The following is a 20,281-nucleotide window of genomic DNA, read 5'->3' on the forward strand; positions in this document are numbered from 1 at the left end:
TTTAGCCCGAAAATCTGACCATTTCAGGGTTTTCCAGTTAAAAACACCCAATTTGTGGAAAAAAGCCAGAAAAATTTGAGAGATGCGGGATGTCGCTCCATTTTATGGAGTTTTTACGTGATCGGATTAATTTGGGTTATTTTATTATTAAATAATGTGAAATCGAGCATGGGAGTTTGGGCGAGGTTTTTTTTTAAATAAAATAGTCTAAATCTTTAAGTTTTTATTTAGGTAGAATGTTGCCAATAAGTGGTCCTAAAAAAGAGGAACTTTGTTGGAAATGGATTTGCTTTTAGGGAACACCAGCTACTGCTGTCCACTTTGCCCATAAAATATGTGCCCTGGCATTACAACCAATCTTGGTGACTCTTGCAGACACTAAACGAACTATGCACATTAGTAGTATTGATAGCAGTTAAGTGGAGCTAGATACAATACATAGGCCATACTGGTCAGCTTAGTCACTCTTGTGATTCTGGCCTAATTCTGAATGATTTGTCTCTTTATAGTCATAGGAAAGAGCTTCTATGTTTAGACAAAACTTTGCCCATAGGCAGCTATACCTTTATGTTTGGCTTTTCCTTCCAAGTCCTGTCCAGACGTTAATAGTGCAACTACAACATTCTTAAGGAAGGACCAAGCCCAAGCAGCAATTTACAGCAAAGTGCTTTTATTCACTTTGCAGTAAAGCACTTTGCAGTAAATTGCTGCTTGGGCTTGGTCCTTCTTTAAGAATGTTGTAGTTGCACTATTATGTTACTATTCTTTAAATTATTACTGTTAACCTTTGAATAATATCAGTTTATTATTTATATATTACTTTTGCATGTAGTCATAAATGTAGAATACATCACAGCTGACCAGTAGCTCTGAAGACAAATAGTATGACAGTAAACAGACATATAATACAGAACTGCCTTACATCAGATGTTCATACTATCGATTGATTACCACTTGGCACAGGATAAATAAGTAAATAGTTCAGGTTATTACTGCTATTCTTTTTGGTTTCAAGCACACACAACTTTGTCACACAGGCACGTCTGCTGATTGAAGAACAAAATGTTATAAAAGTGATTACAGAGACTTTGCTCGAGATAATAACAGAATATCTAGACTCGGACAATAAGTTCAACTTCCAGGGCTACAGCCAGGAGCGCTTCTTCATGGTATACGCCATTATCCTTGACCTCAAGTGAGTGGAGAACCCATTGTAATCATTTCCTGCCTCCCATCTGCTTGGTGTCTTTATTCAGAAGAGTTTTCCCTCTGCATACTATCATCACCTTTTTGCATTGCCACCTTTACTGATTACCTCCAATGCTATAAATGAATATTAATATGAATAATGAATACTAATTTAGCTTCGTTTTTTGTTCACCCTTGGAACCAAAACATGTGTAGACATGTATCTAATAATGGTATAGGCCTGGACCTGTTCTCTAGAATGCTGGGGACCTGGGGTTCAAAATTTGAATTACCTGTATAAGGATTTTAGATTTCAGTTGATTGATCCCTTGCAGTAAAATGGATTCACTTTAGCCAGTGAATACCTTCACTTTCAATATGTTTCTCTAAATAATATAATTAAAAATACAAGTCCGTATTTTGTAAATGGCCAAAAGACATATGAAGTGTACCGACAGACTTACAAATGCCAAACTTTTGAGGGGTCAGACTATATTATACTATATGATATATTGCTGGGCTTATGCACAATGTTAAAGGAAATGCAAGTATCCTTATCAGTCATCAAAGGTTTCCTTGTTATAAGGTACTCTTAATCCAGAAACCCCATGTCCAGAAAGCTCCAAATTATTGCAAGGTGCAACTTTTTTTTCATTAATTCTTTTTTTTCTGTAATAATATTGTTTTTTTGGTTGCAAAGCAATATTATTAAGTTTATTTAATGCAAATGCTGTATCTGTATTCAATATGTTCCTTCTTTTGCACATTCCAGTTAGTCATTCATCATGTGTTTTTTTCTAGGTATATCCTTATCTCTAAGCCTACATCCTGGTCCAAGAAGTTGAAAGCCAAGTTTTTGGAGGGATTTAAATCTTTCCTCTATGTATTATCCTGTATGCAGGTAAATGTAATTTTCAATGTTAGAACAATAACAAAAAAACAATTCTTTATATCACATCTATCATATTTTGTTTGTTTTAAAGGACAAGGAAAGTTAAACTAAAGAAGTAGGTACAGATGCTGTACATTATGTTTTGGGCTTCTGTACCAGCCCAAGGCAACCTACCACAGCCCTTTAGCAGGGAAGATCTGTGCCTCTGAAGATACCCCAGTAGCTCCCCATCTTCTTTTCTGCTGATTCACTGCACATGCTCTGTGCTGCTGTCACTTACTGAGCTTAGGGACCGACTCAAAATATACAGTACACACAGAATATAAATGTCACAGTATGAGGCTGATTAGTAATTAGTGTGGATAATTATTACTTGGCAGCATGGAAACCAGTGCAACTAGCATCAAAATTTAATAATCAGCTTATTTTACAGGCCAACCTCATTTTCTACTTGATAATTTGTGACAGCCCCTAAGCTTAGCTTCTCAACAGCTGCTCAGAGCCCACTGAGCATGTGAGTGCCGCAGACACTTTCCAAGATGGTGACCCCCTGTGATAAGTTTGAAGTCCTCGGTCATTGCTGCTATTGAAAGCTTAAACTTTAGGCTGGTGCAATAAGTTCAGTATTTAAAACATGGCATTTTTAGCCCTATTCATTGTTATTGTTAAAGAAAGCATTTTAACATATTCATTACTAGTGCAAAGCATATATAAGCATCACAACTAATCAGATGTTTGCTTTCAAACAGCAAATCAGTCAATAATGCCTGATGATTGGTTAGTGTAGTTTAATGAACTATATATATACTTTGGGACTTTAGTATATTGCCCCATTATATAGTATGCAGAGTAAACATGCTGACACTTAGGGGGTTACTTATCAAAGGTCAGTTTGTAAGTTTTCTTCTACCTTGAATAAATTCACAATTGAAACATACTCGAATGTTTGCTTCTTTATGAAAATATCCATATGTTTTTGAGCTCAAACCAGCATAAAACACCTGAACAAGGCAAAAAAATCTGCAAATAGTTAAAGGGACCTCTGCCATTGACTTTTACATGAATTTGACAGATTTTAGCTCGAGTATTTTCAGATTCTGCCTTTTAGGAGCTTCGGGGTATAATAAATCTCGAAAAATTTGAGGGGTTATTATTCTCAAAAAATGCAAGTTTTTTTTTGTGAAACTACCTTCTAAAAACTAGAATTTTCCAAGAAAACTCAACTCGACCTTTAATAAATAACCCCCTTACTTGCAATATCTATCAGTATCTGGGTTTTATTCTCTTTTGGCATTTGATATACATCAAATCTGCTTAAAATATATGAGTATGTGCCCATGTTTCCATTTTTGTGTTCCAATTTAAGGGCATGGAAGGGATAAGCAGGATGGTGGGACAGCATGTTGAGATGGATTCCGACTGGGAAGCTGCAATAGCAATGCAGATGCAACTGAAAAATGTATTGACACTGATACAGGAGTGGTGTGCGACAGATGTAAGAAAACCTTATATATTATTAATATGTTCAGCTTTTCTTGAAAGTCATGCCGATTTGATTGAATATTTTTCTGCATTTCCCATGCACACTAAAAAGCATTACAATACCAATAATTATCCCCCCATTGCAAGGGATTATAACCCATATTTTAAGACTAGCATTATATAACCAGCACCATCAATATGTGTTTGCTTGTCTGCTTTCTATTTGCAGGCATCATTGTTTTTATTGTATGCTCAAATTCCCTGCTGCTGAACACAACTTGGCCAGTGATGGCATTATAGTTTGATTAGCCAAATCAATAATATAGGAGCAGTATACATGCACAGGTTTGAACCGTTTGGGCAGAAATAAACCAAACTACACAAAAAAATAACTGGGTGCATGTGTGGCCAGCCTAACAATACAAACAGGGCATTTTGTGTTTTGAAACAGGTACTACTGATCCTCCAAGCCTCAGATTTATAAGAATGGAAATGCATATTTGCTGTTGTTTTTGCAATGTTTCCAAAAGAAAGAAAAGCAATAAATTTTTTGAGTACTTAGGGTTCTTATTTGTTGTTCTTCTTCTTTTGCCTTTACAAAAAAAAAAGGATGATATATTGCTGAAGTCATACAAGGAGTGCCATCAGAGTCTTCTGCAGTGTCGCACCCCGGCCCCTTCCCAAGAAAAGAAGCTGATAAGAATGTGTGGCCATTCATACCAAAGCTATCCATACCAGGTGTCCAAAGATCCAATCAGCATACACCTACCTCTCTCTCGGATGCTTGCTGGTTAGTGTTTAGAGTCATGCTTTAAAAGGCTTCCATACAAATATTAATGTCATTTATAATTAGCCCTAGAAAGTTTTATTAAGCATTTATTTTCTCCAGTTATTGGCCCTTGCCTTAATGTGGCCCTGACTTCAGCTGACATAATACAGGTATGGGACCTGTTATCCTGAATGCTCAGGACCTGTGTATCTTCATAACTTAAAGTGGACCTGTCACCCAGACACAAAAATCTGTATAATAAAAGTCCTTTTCAAATTAAACATAAATTCAATTTCTATTTTTTATTAAAGGGTTCATAGCTGTTGTAAGCTCATTTAAAAATCTCTGCTGTCAATCAAATATTGTCTGCCCCTCCGCTATGCCAATGGCATAGAGGCGGGGCAGACAATTACTTTCACTTTCCATTTAGCACTTCCTAAATGTCACTGCTCTCCCCTCATTCCCCCGCTCTCTTTACCATTTAATTGTGTATCCAGGGCATGGAAATGGACATCGGGTCCCCCATTCTGGTGCACAGACAAGATTCTGAGATGACATTAGGCTTGTCTTAATAACAGTGTACACAAAATGGCTCCTGCCTGCTTGCTGTTATTTTGAAATCCCAGACTGAAGGAAACACGATTCAAATACTTTATATAGTGTAATTAAAGTTCATTTTGCTTGACTAATGTGATAAAATAGGATTTTGAATAATTTCTTTGGGTGACGGGTCCCCTTTAAGTCTACTAGAAAATCATGTAAACATTAAATAAACCTTATAGGCTGGTTTTTCTTCCAATTAAGAATTAATTATGTCATAGTTTGGATCATGTTCAAGATACTGTTTTACTATTACAGAGAAAAAGAAAATAATTTTTACAAATTTGTATCATATGGATAAAATAGAGTCTATGGGAGGCAGTCTTCCCGTAATTCAGATCTTTATGGATTATGGGTTTCCAGATACATACCTGTACTTGATTTTAAGTGAACTGTCTTATTGCAGCAAATTCTCAGTGGTAAATCTAGGTTATTTTATGCAAGTTTATTTAATATGGGCCTTGTACCATTAATATCACATACAGCGTTTTCTCTGCCATTGGAAAATGCTGATGGGGAAAAAAAACACCAATTTGCTCCTATATGTTAAGTGTTTTGTGAGCATTGACTGGAACTGCATCTGCCAGTGCCATTGCTCACACGGGGTGGATTTCATGAGAATGTACAACTGTCTATTTGTTTAATTGTCTATTTTAGGTAAACTAAAAAAAACTGATAGCCAACTTGATTTTCATCTCTTTGTTTCAGGTTTACATGCACAGATGTGTAGGTCCGGTGTTATCACAAGACTGTGTGAGATTTTTTCCCCGGTAAGAGGCATATTATCATTTTATGCTTCTTGTAACACCAGTGTTGGTCTGCAAATTGCTATCATGTGTGACAGACTACAATCTCAGTTCACTGGTTTAATTAAATGTACACATGGAAGTAAGAAGCATGAGGAACACCATCACCCAAAAGGGGAAAGAAAGAGCTATGCCAGAATAACAAATAATGCATAGGTTAACATGCATGCTGTATGAAAACTGAAACCACCTGTTTTAATGTGTGAAGTATAGAGAAATGAAAGCAGATCATGTATTGACTATATGTTCTCATTTATGGGATTTTGCATTGGGATAATGTTCATGCAGTGATGGGATCTAATATAGCTGAGAAACTTCCTAACACTAATTTATTACGGTTTTAATAGTATAGCAAGTATGGTACAAGTACTTTTCTCTTCTCTAAATGCAGCGTGGGTGGTGTTCTGGAACCTGTAAATTTTGCACTGGAGGTAGGAGGCCCTCAAGGTGAAGGAGATATCTGTCGTACATTGATAATAATAACCTTAGTGACAAAAAAATGTTTTGCTCATTATAGCTGTAGAAATAAGTCAAATCAACTGGACTTGCTGGGTTTTTATTGAAGACGTTTCACCAGTCATCCAACTGGCTTTTTCAATTCAGAATGACTTGTAATTAAGATCTTTCTGCAATAAATACCCTGCAGTGTCACTCCAATTAGCATAATCTGTTTATTCTTATTCTGTTTTATTGGCAGTTCTATAAAATCTAGTAGCACAAAGATCTTTATGTATCTTCATCTATCATTATGAGTTGGACTTATTATTATGTTTTTCGTCCGGGCTATCGGTTATATCTCATCTATAGGCTCCAATCAATCACAGGCCTGGGCTTGTGGAAAAGCCACAGAGCCCTGGGCCTTGGGCAGCATGCTACCCAGCCATATTTATTTTGAATAACAGTATGCACAGGAAATTTTACATTTATTTAAAACTCCCATGAGAAAAATACACATGCGTGAAAGGGAGGGAGTTCTTCCGGGGGCACAGTAGTAAATGATAAGGCTGTCTGCCCAAGGGCGCTGGCTTTATAAATCCGGTCTTCTCAGCCATCCAATAACAATTGAAACCAGCATTTGTCAGACATAGATGCAGGATCGTGCTGAACAAAATTGTTACTGGTCAAAATTGTTACTTGTTTCTTAATTGATCATAAAATGTGCCTTAACTAAATAAAATAACACCTGTACTTATCAATAAGAACAATTACACTGTATAATTATCTGTGTTTTGATTTATTCTTCGTAGTCCTATCCTTTTCCAGTGATGTTTTATGGCGCAAAACCTATGAGTCTCAGAGAGCTAAGCAATCTGACAAATGTACCTTTCATATATTTTCATTCCATTTAGGAAAACTTACAGGTGGAACTAATGATTGAACATCCCTTGAGATGCCTGGTGTTGGTGGGACAGGTAGCAGCTGAGATGTGGCGGAGGAATGGCCTTACTATTGTTAGTCAGGTATGGATCTAGTGATTGAACATCCCTTAAGATGCCTGATGCTGATGGGGCAATTAGCTGCTGAGATGCAGCAGAGCAATGGCTGTACTAGTATTAGTTGGGTATAAAATCCATGGACTGATTTATTTTTTGAGAAGGGAAAATTGCTTTAGTTCAATTATGTGTTAATACATGTACATGTATCATAAGGGTTTTTGTTAATAAATATAACATAACTTCATGCTCAAATGGGAATGTAGATCCCTAATTGTTTTAATTCAACCTCATTATGCTGTGTCATGTTAGATAATGTTTTCTTTTAGGTTTTTTACTATCACGATGTCAAGTGCAGGGAGGAGATGTACGACAAAGACATTGTGATGCTACAGGTAAAGTTATCGCAAATTTAATAAATATAGTAAATTGTGTTTTAGTGTAGCTGTTTTTTGTTTTGATTTATCCTTTCCTTTGTATAGCTATGTGCCAGCAGTGCCTGTGGTATTCTACATGCCTTGCCAAGCAGAATATAGCGACAGCTGAAATGCTGTTTGATTACTAGAAGTCTGGAGCCTTGGCAAAACATGATATCCCCTTTCCACACTCACTCTTTTTTCCCGATAATCCTGTTTTTAAATAATTTTAATTGTGAATTAAATTATTATGATGTTAATGACATGGTTGCTTTGAATGATTTGCTGTGTGTAGATTGGTGCATCCTACCTGGATCCCAACAGCTTCCTACTGCTTCTGCTTCAGAGGTACGAACTGGAGGAGGCATTCTCTAATGTAGCTGTGCCCACCAAAGACATGGTAAGATGAATTAAGATAATGAGTTGGTTTTCTTTGGGACCTGATTCTCATAGTACAGTACAAACAAGTTATACTGAAATAGAGAACCCTGTCAATAGCTTTTTGGCTCTTAGATAAATGTCTGCCACAAGGTTTCTGGTAACCTCACTTATCCAGTACCTCAGGAAAACTTAGTGCTGTTTGCAAGGCTGACAGAAGGAGGGTTTTTCTGGAGGACTCAGCTAAGTTTGATGAGTACAGGGGATGGCCATAGAAAGTACCATGCACAATTATATAAAAAAACTATGTTTAATAGGGACTTTGTTGTCCTTTTGTAAATGGTAAAATACCTGCCATATTTGTTTTGTGATGACAGAGTTGCAGCCCGATCCTTAGATCATCATTACATCAGATAAGTTTAGAATCTGCTTAAACTTTTTTGATGAAAAGTATGCCATTTGATTATGTTTTTGGTCATAGGATCTAGCAAGGCAACACAACATCTTAATCGAGGAAATGTTGCATGTCCTTATTTGCATTATTGGTGAGTTCACAAAAGCAGTGTTTTTACATGTTGTTCCTTACATGTTATGGGAAAAAAAATATCTTATAAACATCTTATAGATCCAAAATATCCATTCTTTGATATTCATATGTCACCCAAATATCTAATAAACTACCAACTACTGTCTGATAAAGCTCTATATGACCAAAGGTATATTTTAGAGTTTCTTGTTTAACATCCCATTCCGGAAACAATTGGATTAATAAATGGCCCAGTGACACCTGAAATTTTGCCATTTTATATGTTTGCTTTTTTCTCCAAATCTCAACCTAACTTGCCTTAAGGCGGTGCCCACTGCTCCAGGCCTCCCATGGAAGACCAGGCTCACAGTTTGCGAGCCGCTACCCTATGAAAAAGTACCAGCAGCTAGTATAGAAAAACAAGGTGTCTCAAAAGATTTTGCAGTCAAGATTACCCTGATAGCTGTAGCCGTAAAATGTTATTCATTTGTGCTATTTGCATCAAAAATCAACCACCCTACCCCTTTGAGGATCAACATTTGATCAGGACAGCCATTGCTCATAACACATGTGTTGTTATGATAATGTTGTTTAGCAGACATTCATCATTAATTATGAAATTATCTAGTACAGTGTTCACTGCAAATCACCCGGTAACTAACTTTAAAACTGGTCTTCTAGTGGTATCTAAAAGAGCAACTAGACAATTTAGCAAATCTTACCCTTGCTGGACGTCTGGTGCACAGTTTGGGAACTGCTGTTTTGTGCTCTGAACATTCTGTTTGCTTTTCTCCGTCCACACAAGAATAGTCTGTTTCCCTGTATCTACTGAACATTCTATTGTTGTATCCATTTACCCAAATGTACACACTGAACGTCATATTTGTCATTCTCTATCCAATGTGTATAAAGTTTGTTCAATGTGGCCTTGTACTCCTTTTACTCACTTATTAGCACACACATGCACCGTCCATGTCATTGTTCTTACTGTAGCCTTTTTACATAACTATAATACTTTCTAATTATTGGGGTTCAATGTGTACATTTCTGTAGCTGTAGAGTTACCCAATAGCTGTAGAAATGTAGAACTTGCTGTAGCTCGGTAGGCCAAATAGCAGCTTGGTTAAGAGTTATGTTCTAAGGAAACGGTTTTCAGTTTTTATTGTCTGCCTTCCTAGGTGAGCGCTATGTGCCAGGCATTAGCAATGTTACTAAAGAAGAGTGCACTATGAGAGAGATCATCCATCTGCTTTGTATGGAACCCATGGCTCACAGTGCAATTGCCAAGGCTTTACCAGAGACTGTAAGTGTTCCAGTTACATTATTGTTACATTATTTTATCCTTTATACACAAAACAAATGACAGTAGTATTGTTGTTCCTGCTGTACAAAGTCTAATATCTGTCTCCATGTTGTGTTGTTGTATTAAACCTCTAGTTGCTAAATGCAAGGAAGCATTTCTGCATGACATAGATTTACCCTAAACATATCTTTGTTTGCAGGACAACACTGACATATGCCTGGACAAACTCATCACTAAAGTTGCCACTTTTAAGTAAGATTCAAATATTATTTGTGTTCATTTTCTTGAAGGGTATATCATTCTATGCAACTTTACAATATACATGTATTTATTTAAAATGTTTAATAGTAATTGCAATTGAAATTAGTATTTCTCTGGCCCTTTCTGCACCCTTTCTGGTTCTGTCTCTTAGAACAATCTACGGAAAATCAGCCTTGCGCTTCTTCACATGTCTGAGATTAGGAAGGGATTATGTATATGGATATAGCCATGTAACTTTGTGTAAAGTTACACAAAGGGGGAAAATGTACCAAATTGTGCAACACACATATTGTATCTTTTACACTTTTACATTGATGAATTTGCCTGAAATTTGATTTAATGGTTATTTATTAAGTGTAAAGTGTGTAGGATTATTTATTTACTGCTTTACAGTACCAGTTACAAACTAGGCAGATTGTGTCAGTTGTAACTAAGAATTTATGTTTAATACAATACATTTAATTAGATATAAACAACCTATTGATACACAGTTTATCTGTTGCATGTAGAAAGCCGGGTGTATCAGGACACGGTGTTTATGAACTGAAGGCTGAATACCTTGATCAATTTAATGTGTTCTTTTATCATTACACCAAAACACAGCGCAGCAAGGTAAGATTTTATTCTCCTCTGTTACTTTGTAAAAGGTCCCTCTTCTGTCTATGAGGGAACATGGTGTTCGTGGCCTTCATTTTGTCTGTATGGGTGGGAGCTATAGCAGCTGTTTGACCCAAAGTGTACCCCAATCAAACTGGTACCTTGGCTTCACACTAAAACAGTGTTTGATTTATTTTAACCTAGTTTAAGATATTGGCAACTTCTGAAAAAGACTTTCTGGCCCAGTAGCTGTCTTAAAGGGCTACTGTACCAAGGCAAGAAAGTAGATTGAATATGAAGGTGGAGTCTCCAGTAATATGTTGCTGCATCTCTCTCTCTCTTTCTCTGCCTCCCAATACACTGACTCCCTTTTCTAAATCAGAGCTATGTTTGTTTTCTTTAGGCGGAACACACACAGAAGAAAAGGCGAAAACAAGAAAACAGCTCAGAAGGTACATCTGTGTACATTAAAAAAGGTTTCTTGGACATCATTTGCTGCAAAACTTTATGGGGTAAAATGGTCAAGTGGGCATCTGTGAAATCCTACATCTTAATCGTTGTGCTGGTTTTATAAGTGATACAAATAGAGGAATAATGAGAAAAAGGGGCAAGGTCTTTAGAGCAACGTGCCAGGGTGCAGCTGTGTATGAACCCAGATGCAGGGCTCTGGGGCATGTACTATAGCCTGTGGCAGTTGCTATTATGGCTTGGCCCTGTTATGTTGACATACCTACTGCAGTATGTCTAAATTACGTTTTCTCATTAATTTTGCAAACCACTTTTATAAATATTGCATGGCTTAAATATTCAGATGACTGTGTTAACTGGAGAAAGGTTAATACAATATGCAAAATCCTCACGTATATAAGGTTATGTATATAAGTTTGTAAAATTAAAAGCTTTATTGAAACACAAGCATTACATGTTTTCTGAAGGGAATGTCAGGCCAAAAAATAATTTTTTGCCTAGTAAAATAAAACACAATTCAAAGCAACTGCGCAATATACATTCATTACAAATTTTCTATGGTGTTTGTATATGTAATGCTATTTAAAACAGTGTTTGTCTGTCCCTTTCTATCCTCTGCCCTGGTGGCTCAGACTGTTGATACAATGTAAGACAAGGCAGCTGATTAACAGACCTGTCTTTGCTGGGGAACTAAGACTTTTGCAAACATGCCATGAATTCTGTCTTCCTGTCATTCATGCAGCATTAGTCCCTCCTGCTCCTCCCGATTTCAGTTCAGCTTTCCGAAATGTGATCAACCTCCTGAGCTGTGATGTTATGATGCATATTCTACAAACCGTCCTGCAGAGAGCCACAGAGGAAGATCCAATCATGTGGACAGAAGGCATAATACAAATGGTACGGTGGCCTCATATTGTTCTATTTATGTGACTGTTCAGTGCTGAAAGCAATGGCATAAGACTGAATGTTTCTTCAGAAATCATTCATTGTTATTTCAATAATTAATGATACCTGCTAAAATTTTCATGACCCAGTACTCCTATTTCTGTGGTTTTGCCGCCTGTATGATTCCCAGCTCTGGGCTGGGTAGCAAAAATTCTCTCAATTGAGTTTCTATAGACTTTAATTGTTCAACTGAAGTAGGAACTTGTTGTTTAAAAAACGTGGCAGAGTGCGCTTCCAAGCAATAATCACCTGACCTGTTATTATGCAGTGATTATTGAACTATTTATTATTTGCCTTCTTATTTTGTTGCCATCCAACCTGTCCTGAAAGTATTATTCAGCTGGAAGGTTTGTCACCCAGCATCCAGAAAACAGATTTCTATGCTTGGGACATTTATGCACAACATATTCATTGATTGATTGAAATTAAATACATTGATAGCTGTATAAAACAGACACCATGTCTCTCATGAGAAAAACATACAAAAATTCCTTCCTATAGACTAACATTAGAATTGCCCTATCCTAATTATCTAAAAAAAAGTAACTGTGAAAAAAATGCACCCTTCTGTATTTACATGGGTTTCAGCAGTATAAGCAATAAGAATATGCCAGTTCTAATGTTCTAGTGCAGTGATCCCCAACCAGTAGCTTGTAAGCAACATGTTGCTCTCCAACCCCTTGGATGTTGCTCTCCGTGTCCTCAAAGCAGGTACTAATTTTTAAATGCCAGGCTTGGAAGCAAGTAGTTTTAGTTGCAAAAAAACGAAGTACAGTGCCAAGTAGAGCCTCTTGTGTGCTGCCAGTCCACATAGGAGCTACCTAGTAGCAAATCACAGCCCTTATTTGGCACCCCAAAGGACTTTTTCATGCTTTCGTTGCTCCACAACTCTTTTTACATTTGAATGTGGCTCACACCTAAAAAAGGTTGGTTACAAGACATGTTAAGCCAATGAATAGTCCAAATGGAATCTGAACTCATACAATCCAAGTGTACTCTAAGTCTAAACTATTGGTACATGTGTTGTGTGTTTGTTATTAGCCTTTCCTTGCATGTCTGCTGCCTTAATGAAATCAATTTTGAATGCTGTGCAGGCTCTCCATATTATAGCCCTGGGTTTATTAGAAGAGAAGCAACAGCTACAGAGGGCTGCTGAAAATGAAGTAACATTCCACTTCTATCATAAGGCAACAAGTAAGTTATCTGTAGAAAGCCTTTAGTCTTGCTTGGCAGCCATGTCAGGCATCAGTCTCTTATTTGTCTTATTTGCCATTACAAATGATCATAATATGCATACAGGATTCTGAAAAGTGTAAGGATTAATCCATCTGTTCTTCAATCAAGCAGTAATTATACCATCTTTTTTGCTTATTAACAATATCATCTGTTATAAGTGGGATGGCTACATAAGCTCTAAAGTTTGTGAAGAACCAACACTATCTCTTCTTATTTCTGCCATTTTCATAGATACAATTCACATCACAGAATGCATTTAATGCACAGACGTGGGCCTTTCATTGTATAATGCCCATAAGTTACTGCTGCAGTAAAGCAGTAAAAAAAAAGCAGTAAAGCAAAGATAATTTGACAATAATACAGGATGTTTCCACTGTTCTGTTGACCACCTGTATCTCATGGCATCTTGTTATTAGTTGATGAGTGCACCATCATGTCTTATAAATTCTCACATAAGGATGGGAAAATGCTGTATTTTTTAAATATATTTGTTGTAGTAGCAGTAAGTGAAATGATCAAACTGAGTGGAAATAACATTAAAGGGGTTGTTCATCTTTCAATTGAGTTTTAGTAAATTTTTTATTTTTTAGTTATTTAGCTTTTTATTCAGAAGCTCTCCATTTTGCAGTTTCAGCAATCTGGATGCTAGGATCCAAATTACCATAGCAACAATGCATTGATTTAAATTAGATATGGGAATATGAATAGGAGAGGGCCTGAATATAATAAGTTGAGTAATGAAAAGTAGCAATAGCAATACATTTATAGCCTTACAAAGCATTTTAGGTCAGTGATTCCCATCTGAAAGCTAGAATGAGTCAAAAGAAAAAGGAAAATAATTCAAAAACTATAAAAAATGAAGGCCAGTTGCAAAGTTACTTAGAATTAACAATTTTATGATACACTAAAAGTTAACTTAAAGGTGAACCACTCCTTTGAAGTAAGTCTTTGATCTTTCCTTGCACAGGGGTCGGGACTGCAGATCTAAATGCAGAAAGTCTTGTGACACTGCTGGAGAAGCTAAAGAGCATTACACAGCTGGAGGCCCAGAAAGACATGATCATTTGGGTGCGGCAAGTAAGTCACCTTTCCTTTGGGAGATATCTGCAATATCCTGCTGCCATACCTCATTTCTAGATCTAGTGTATTGAAGGGTATAAACAACTTTCTCAATCGTGTGCTTTCTCATTCAAAATCGTGTGCCGTCTCATAGCAAATACTTTGTAGCATTTGGCATCTAAATAACTCATTTCATTTCATTCCAGCTATTTGAAACCGTAAAAGGTCTGAGAGAGGCATCCAGTCACACCGTTCCCACAGGTGCACCTTCTGACGTTGTAAAAGCTGAAGAGGTATTGTGAATTAAGAAGTTTTTATCTTCTTGTTTCTGCAATTTCCCTATTTGTCCTGTTTAACTCAAGAATTTTAATCTCATTTTATGGATATTGCTAACTGTGGTGGAATATGTAATCTAATGATCTTAATGATTTTAGTTAGTATTTCTTTTGGAGTATGTGAGGGAACCCAAGTACTTGGAGGAAACCCTTTTCCATATTAACAGTTCAGTTTAAATGCATTTGCTGCTTTAGACAAAGTAATATACTACTTCATTGTCTGACTTTGCTCTGTGAGGCTTCCATGACTTCCATGGTTCTCACTTTTCAGGGACAAAGCCCCCTAGAGAAGGAGAAGCGCAAAAGGAAAGCGGAGGCGGCCCGGCTCCACCGCCAGAAGATTATGGCACAGATGTCGGCTTTACAGAAAAATTTCATTGAAACAAACAAACTTCTATATGACACCACTGTGGAAGTACATGATAGCACTAGTCCTGTAGAAGAGAGGTAATGGCTTGAGCTCAACAACTCCTTTACTGTGTGCTTGTCTGTTTACTTGTGCTTGTTTCTTTATTTAGATACCATGGCATGTCTGCAGTTCTTACTCTTCCCACCTATACTGCTCTCCATTGCTGATGCTTCCTACAGGCTATTGAAGTCTGCCAAGTTTAGCATTGTTATAGATCCCCTATGCTTTCTCATGAAGCAGCCTACAAGCCACAAAAAAGCCGCTCCTGGTAAATTCAAAAGCCGGAATTCCGATTTTTAAATCGGAATTTCAGCTCTTTGATTGCAGAGAGTGCAGTTGCATCGAAAATCCAAAAGGCCGCTTCAAGGCAGCCAGAGCCCTAGAAATGCCCCTGTAAATTGTACAGTACATTATTGCAGCACAACTAAAACTTGTGGTAGTGGGTAGTTTATTTAGAAAAGTGACTGTTTTTTTTAATTAGTTTTTTTTTTTAACTATAAGGCTAAACATTTCCATTGTAGCTGAAACAGAGCCCATATAAGTACACTAAATTTTATCTGCTATTTTAGATGCCCATATTGCCAGGTTGTCCATTCTTCCTTTTATATATCTGGCATGGAGCCACCGATATTTTGGTTTCAGTTTACTAACCCCCCTCCCATTAGTAAACATTAAGTATGAGTTGCCTTGATATAAAACCCTGTATCACATTTCTAAGAACCTTAGAACAATTAGATGATGTCCTGTTGACATTTACCCCCTGTAGATAGTCAGTCTGCCAGCTAATTGTAACAATTATATGTTTTATGCTAACTCTGCAAAATTCCAAAGTATTTTTTTTTAAACTAATAAATTAACTTTTGTTTAGCCCGTTATTAGCAGAGGAAGGATCTAAGGTTGTACTAGGGCCAAAACGTGGCCCCACAGTGCCCAGCAAAGATGTTCTTACATGTATCCTCTGTCAAGAAGAACAGGAGGTTAGATTGGACAAGCCTACAATGGTGCTAACTGCCTGTGTTCAGAAGTCTACAGCATTGTCTCAAACTCGTGGCAAAGTGGTTGCACACACAGGAGGTTTGTATGCACTCTGCTATCTAGAATTTCGTTAATTTTGATTTATAAAGTTGACTTTTAATGATGATATAATTACATAAGGCTAATATTTTGGAATCTTATAACTGGCATATTCATTAAAAGCCATGTAGAATTCCAGCTGTAGATCTACAACATTAGGCTGGCATTTAAAAAAAATAATCTGTCTGTAGAGGATTTACACTTTTGACTCCTTCAGATTTAAACTACAATATATAATTAAGTGGGTGCAGTCACATTAATATATGTTGATGTTTGGTTTAGAATGTTCTGTTTTGTTTCTCAAATTACGAAAAACATTTTTAAAACTTATAACATTTTATAACTGATTTTGCTTCCCAGAAACATTTGATCCACTTTTTACAAACCCAGAGATGTTGTATGGAACCCATACAGGCAGCTGCGGCCATGTAATGCATGTTGTGTGCTGGCAAAAGTAAGTGTCAGTTTTGTGTTCTTGAAGTCTAATACCTCATTATGCTCCTGGGACGCTGGTAGGGAAATAAGTAAAATGATAGCAAAGTGCTGGCAGTTTTTTTTCCACTGGCCTAGACAGTTTTTTACACAGTTTACTCCTAACAATGCCCCCAAGGAAATAGACTTAACATTCCCCTTAAAAAATGTAAATCTGTTTACAGGTTTGGGATCCTGTATCCAGAAATACGTTATCCAGGAATCTTTATAGGAAAGCCGTCCCATAGAATGCATTTTAAGGATTTTTAAATGTGATTTCCTTATTTTCTGTAATTATAAAACAACACCTTGGACTTTGGTAATTAAGCTACATGAATATCCATATTGATAGTAAAACAATTTTTAATGTTTACATTATTTTTAGCAGGCTTAAGGTATGGTGATCCAAATTACAAAAATATCCCTTATCCAGGAAAGTGACCAGTGACCACCACAATCTTTCCTTGATATTCTAGTTCTTCTACTTTTCCATTTTAGTTTGCTAAAACCTGTAATTGACTCTCTTCTATGTACTGACTACCAACTGTATGCTACATAGTGATCCCCAACCAGTGGCTCACTAACAACATGTTGCTTACCAACCCCTCGGATGTTGCTCCCAGTGGCCTCAAAGCAGGTGCTTATTTTTGAATTCCTGGCTTGGAGGAAAGTTTTGGTTGTATAAAAATAAGATGTACTGCCAAACAAAGCTTCCTGTTGAATGCCAGTCCACTTAGGGGCTACCAAATAGCTCACCACAGCCCTTATTTGGTACCCCAGGGACTTTTTGCATGCTTGTGTTACTCTCCAACTCTTTTTATTTATTTTTTTTGAATGTGGCTGATGGGCAAAAAAACATTTGGGGACTCCCCTGCTACATGATCACTGTAATCACCATTATCACCTATTTACTATGCATTGATAATTGATACTGTAATATGTACATTTCTCCAGGTCTGCTTTGGGGACACAGGGACAGTGGGGTATAGCTAGTACCACTAGGAGGCAGGACACAACTAGGAAAAAACTGGCTCCTCCTTTACTTGCTATACCCCTAGCAGACAGAGATTAGCTCAGTTTTAGTTGTGTCCTCAGGAGGATAGGACATATTAATTTTCTTTCCTTATTGGATCATTATGGCTCAGCTAGACTGACAATAGGGGATGTTCAAACCCTCTACACTGAGTAGAGGTCACCTAATGACACCATCCAGCATGGAATCTGCCTCCAGGGGTCTTGGAGTACTTGCACAGACCATTCAGCATAACAAAGTATTCTTTATTTCAGGCAAATAAAGAGAGCTGACCGGAGGACAGAACACAGGCCAGGGGTATGTTTTTATTTTCCCCACAGCCTTTTACCGCTGCGCTATGCTTCTAATGGCCCTGATATTCATAAGGGACTCCCTCTCTGGCAACTCATTACTGGGGGTAGGTTTTTTTTTCAGACGCCAGGTCTATCCCTGGGTTTTCCCCCCACGCCTCCACTACCGGCAAACCACCCTCAGTGGATGCTCCTGTATCTTGACTTTCCAAAAATGCAGCCCTACCAGTACCTGATGCCTCTTCCTTCACAGACTCAATGGACAAAAAACTAGAGAGCCTCCTGCGTTCGCTCTTTACCGCATCCGGCACGTCCCTACTCCGGAGACTGTTTCAAAGGATACTACGCAAAACTTTTTGTGGTACCTAAAAGGAATGGGTCAGCCCGGCCCATCTTGGATCTCAAAGAACTAAATAAATTGCTTTGGCCAAGGAAATTCAAGATGGAGTCCCTCAGATCGGTCATAGCAGCGATGTCTCCTGGACAGTTTCTGATATCTCTGGATATAAAGGATTCATATTTGCATGTACCCATTTTCCATCCTTATCATAGATACTTGAGATTTGCCGTCCAAAACTGGCATTTTCAGTTTACAAGTCTCCCCATTGGGCTAACATCAGCATCAGATATTTGGTTTAGAATGTTCTGTTTTGTTTCTCAAATTATTAGGCTAACATCTTGGGCTAACATCTTGGTCCATGATCTTGGTCTTTACCAAGATCATGGCCGTAGCCACAGCAGTGATAAGCAGTGCGGGAGTCTCCATCACGCCCTACCTACACGACTTACTGATCAAGGAGCCCTCCCTTCCAGAGGCACAACGTTCACTCAAGATCACCCTTGACAAACTACAGAAACTAGGTTGTGTCCTAAACCTGTCCAAGTCTTCAGTGACTCCCAGCCAATCCATGGTTTTCCTCTGCATGCAATTCAACACTCGGACACAGAGGATCTCCCTTCCTCATAGTCTCCTTTATAGAAGCAGTACCATTCACCCAATTGCTCCTCAGAGAGCTCCAATGGAACATTATAATGACATGGAAACGGAATTCCTTGCTCCAGGATATCCGTCTCACCCGCAGGGCAAGGTTGTCACTACTCTGGTGGCTAGAGACAACACACCTCACTTCAGGCAGACCACTCGGAGAACCACACAGGTGCATCCTCACAACAGTCTCAAGTCTGTTCGGTTGGGGAGCAGGCCTCAAAGGACAAACAGCACAAGGAGTGTGGAACTCGGGCGAAAAGAAAATTCCAGATAAATCTACTCTAGATCCCAGCAATCCAGTTAGGTCTCCTCCATTGGCAACTCAATCTAACGGATTGAGCTGAAAAGATACAGATGGACAATTCTACAGCGGTGGCGTATATCAACCACCAAGGTGGCACAAGAAGCAGAGGGGCTCTAAATGAGATAAAGCTCATATTACAATGGGCAGAAAACCATCAAACCCTCCTGTCAACCATACACATCCCAGGTCTGTTAAACTAGCAGGCAGATTTCCTAAGCAGACTGTCTATAGACCTAGGCAAGTGGTCTCTGAAGGGTGAAGTGTTTCACGAGATAACACAGATGTGGGGAATGCCAGAGGTGGACCTCATGGTGACCCTACACAATTGGAAGTTTCCAGCCTTCCTGGCTCGCTACAGGGATCCCTTAGTCCTAGCCGCCACAAACACACAAAGTAGTGCTACACAATCCTTACCGCCTTTTTTAGCGTCGGGTGCCGACTGTGACTCTGCTCAGGTCCGATCCATACTTCTAAATATATTTCAGCAGCACTCCGATTATATTTTTCAATTCCTGTTGACTTTGCTACAAACTGAGCTAATTTCAGCCTGCGGGGGTGGGGTATAGTAGCCAGTAGAGGAGGAGACAGTTTTTTTTTTCCTAGTTGTGTCCTGCCTCCTAGTGGTACTAGCTATACCCTACTGTCCCTGTGTCCCCCAAGCGACTGCGGTGAAAGAAATTTAATGGTGAGTACACAAAATCTTTTTTTTTTTTTTTTTTTTTTTTTTTTTAAGCTAAAATAGTATATTGCCAGTTAGAAACCACAAGCACTTTTATTCTTTAGGTGATTTTAGATAACAACAATATTCAGTGTTGTATTAAACTTCATTGTGCCATTTGCGCTAATTCTGGCTTGTTGTCATCAGGTTCTTTGAGGCAATGCAGAAAAATACTCAGCAGCGTCTTCATGTGGAGCTAATTTTTGACCTTGGAAATGGCGAATACCTATGTCCCCTATGCAAATGCCACTGTAACACTGTTATACCTATCATCCCTCATGTTGCACAGCAAATAAAAAG

At 37.9% G+C, this 20,281-nt stretch overlaps 1 protein-coding gene across 4 annotated transcripts in view; it reads left to right on the forward strand.

Moving 5' to 3' along the window:
• The window catches only part of ubr1.L (ubiquitin protein ligase E3 component n-recognin 1 L homeolog), an 81,791-nt gene that overhangs the window by 38,035 nt on the left and 23,475 nt on the right, over positions 1-20,281 (forward strand). For 2 of the 4 annotated variants that reach the window (XM_018231054.2, XM_018231055.2), the window contains exons 13-33: positions 1,038-1,195; positions 1,990-2,089; positions 3,447-3,575; positions 4,172-4,352; positions 5,640-5,701; positions 7,087-7,197; positions 7,500-7,565; positions 7,882-7,986; positions 8,446-8,509; positions 9,669-9,793; positions 9,993-10,045; positions 10,564-10,666; positions 11,055-11,103; positions 11,862-12,016; positions 13,159-13,258; positions 14,268-14,377; positions 14,566-14,652; positions 14,933-15,141; positions 15,972-16,177; positions 16,538-16,631; positions 20,129-20,281. In XM_018231054.2, coding sequence (XP_018086543.1) covers positions 1,038-1,195; positions 1,990-2,089; positions 3,447-3,575; positions 4,172-4,352; positions 5,640-5,701; positions 7,087-7,197; positions 7,500-7,565; positions 7,882-7,986; positions 8,446-8,509; positions 9,669-9,793; positions 9,993-10,045; positions 10,564-10,666; positions 11,055-11,103; positions 11,862-12,016; positions 13,159-13,258; positions 14,268-14,377; positions 14,566-14,652; positions 14,933-15,141; positions 15,972-16,177; positions 16,538-16,631; positions 20,129-20,281 — 2,420 coding nt within the window. The remainder of the gene's footprint in view (positions 1-1,037; positions 1,196-1,989; positions 2,090-3,446; positions 3,576-4,171; positions 4,353-5,639; positions 5,702-7,086; positions 7,198-7,499; positions 7,566-7,881; positions 7,987-8,445; positions 8,510-9,668; positions 9,794-9,992; positions 10,046-10,563; positions 10,667-11,054; positions 11,104-11,861; positions 12,017-13,158; positions 13,259-14,267; positions 14,378-14,565; positions 14,653-14,932; positions 15,142-15,971; positions 16,178-16,537; positions 16,632-20,128) is intronic. The other 2 variants (XM_018231057.2, XM_018231058.2) reach the window with 1 other exon arrangement.

This window comes from Xenopus laevis, chromosome 8L (genome assembly GCF_017654675.1).
Source record: "Xenopus laevis strain J_2021 chromosome 8L, Xenopus_laevis_v10.1, whole genome shotgun sequence".
Lineage (NCBI taxonomy): Eukaryota > Metazoa > Chordata > Amphibia > Anura > Pipidae > Xenopus > Xenopus laevis.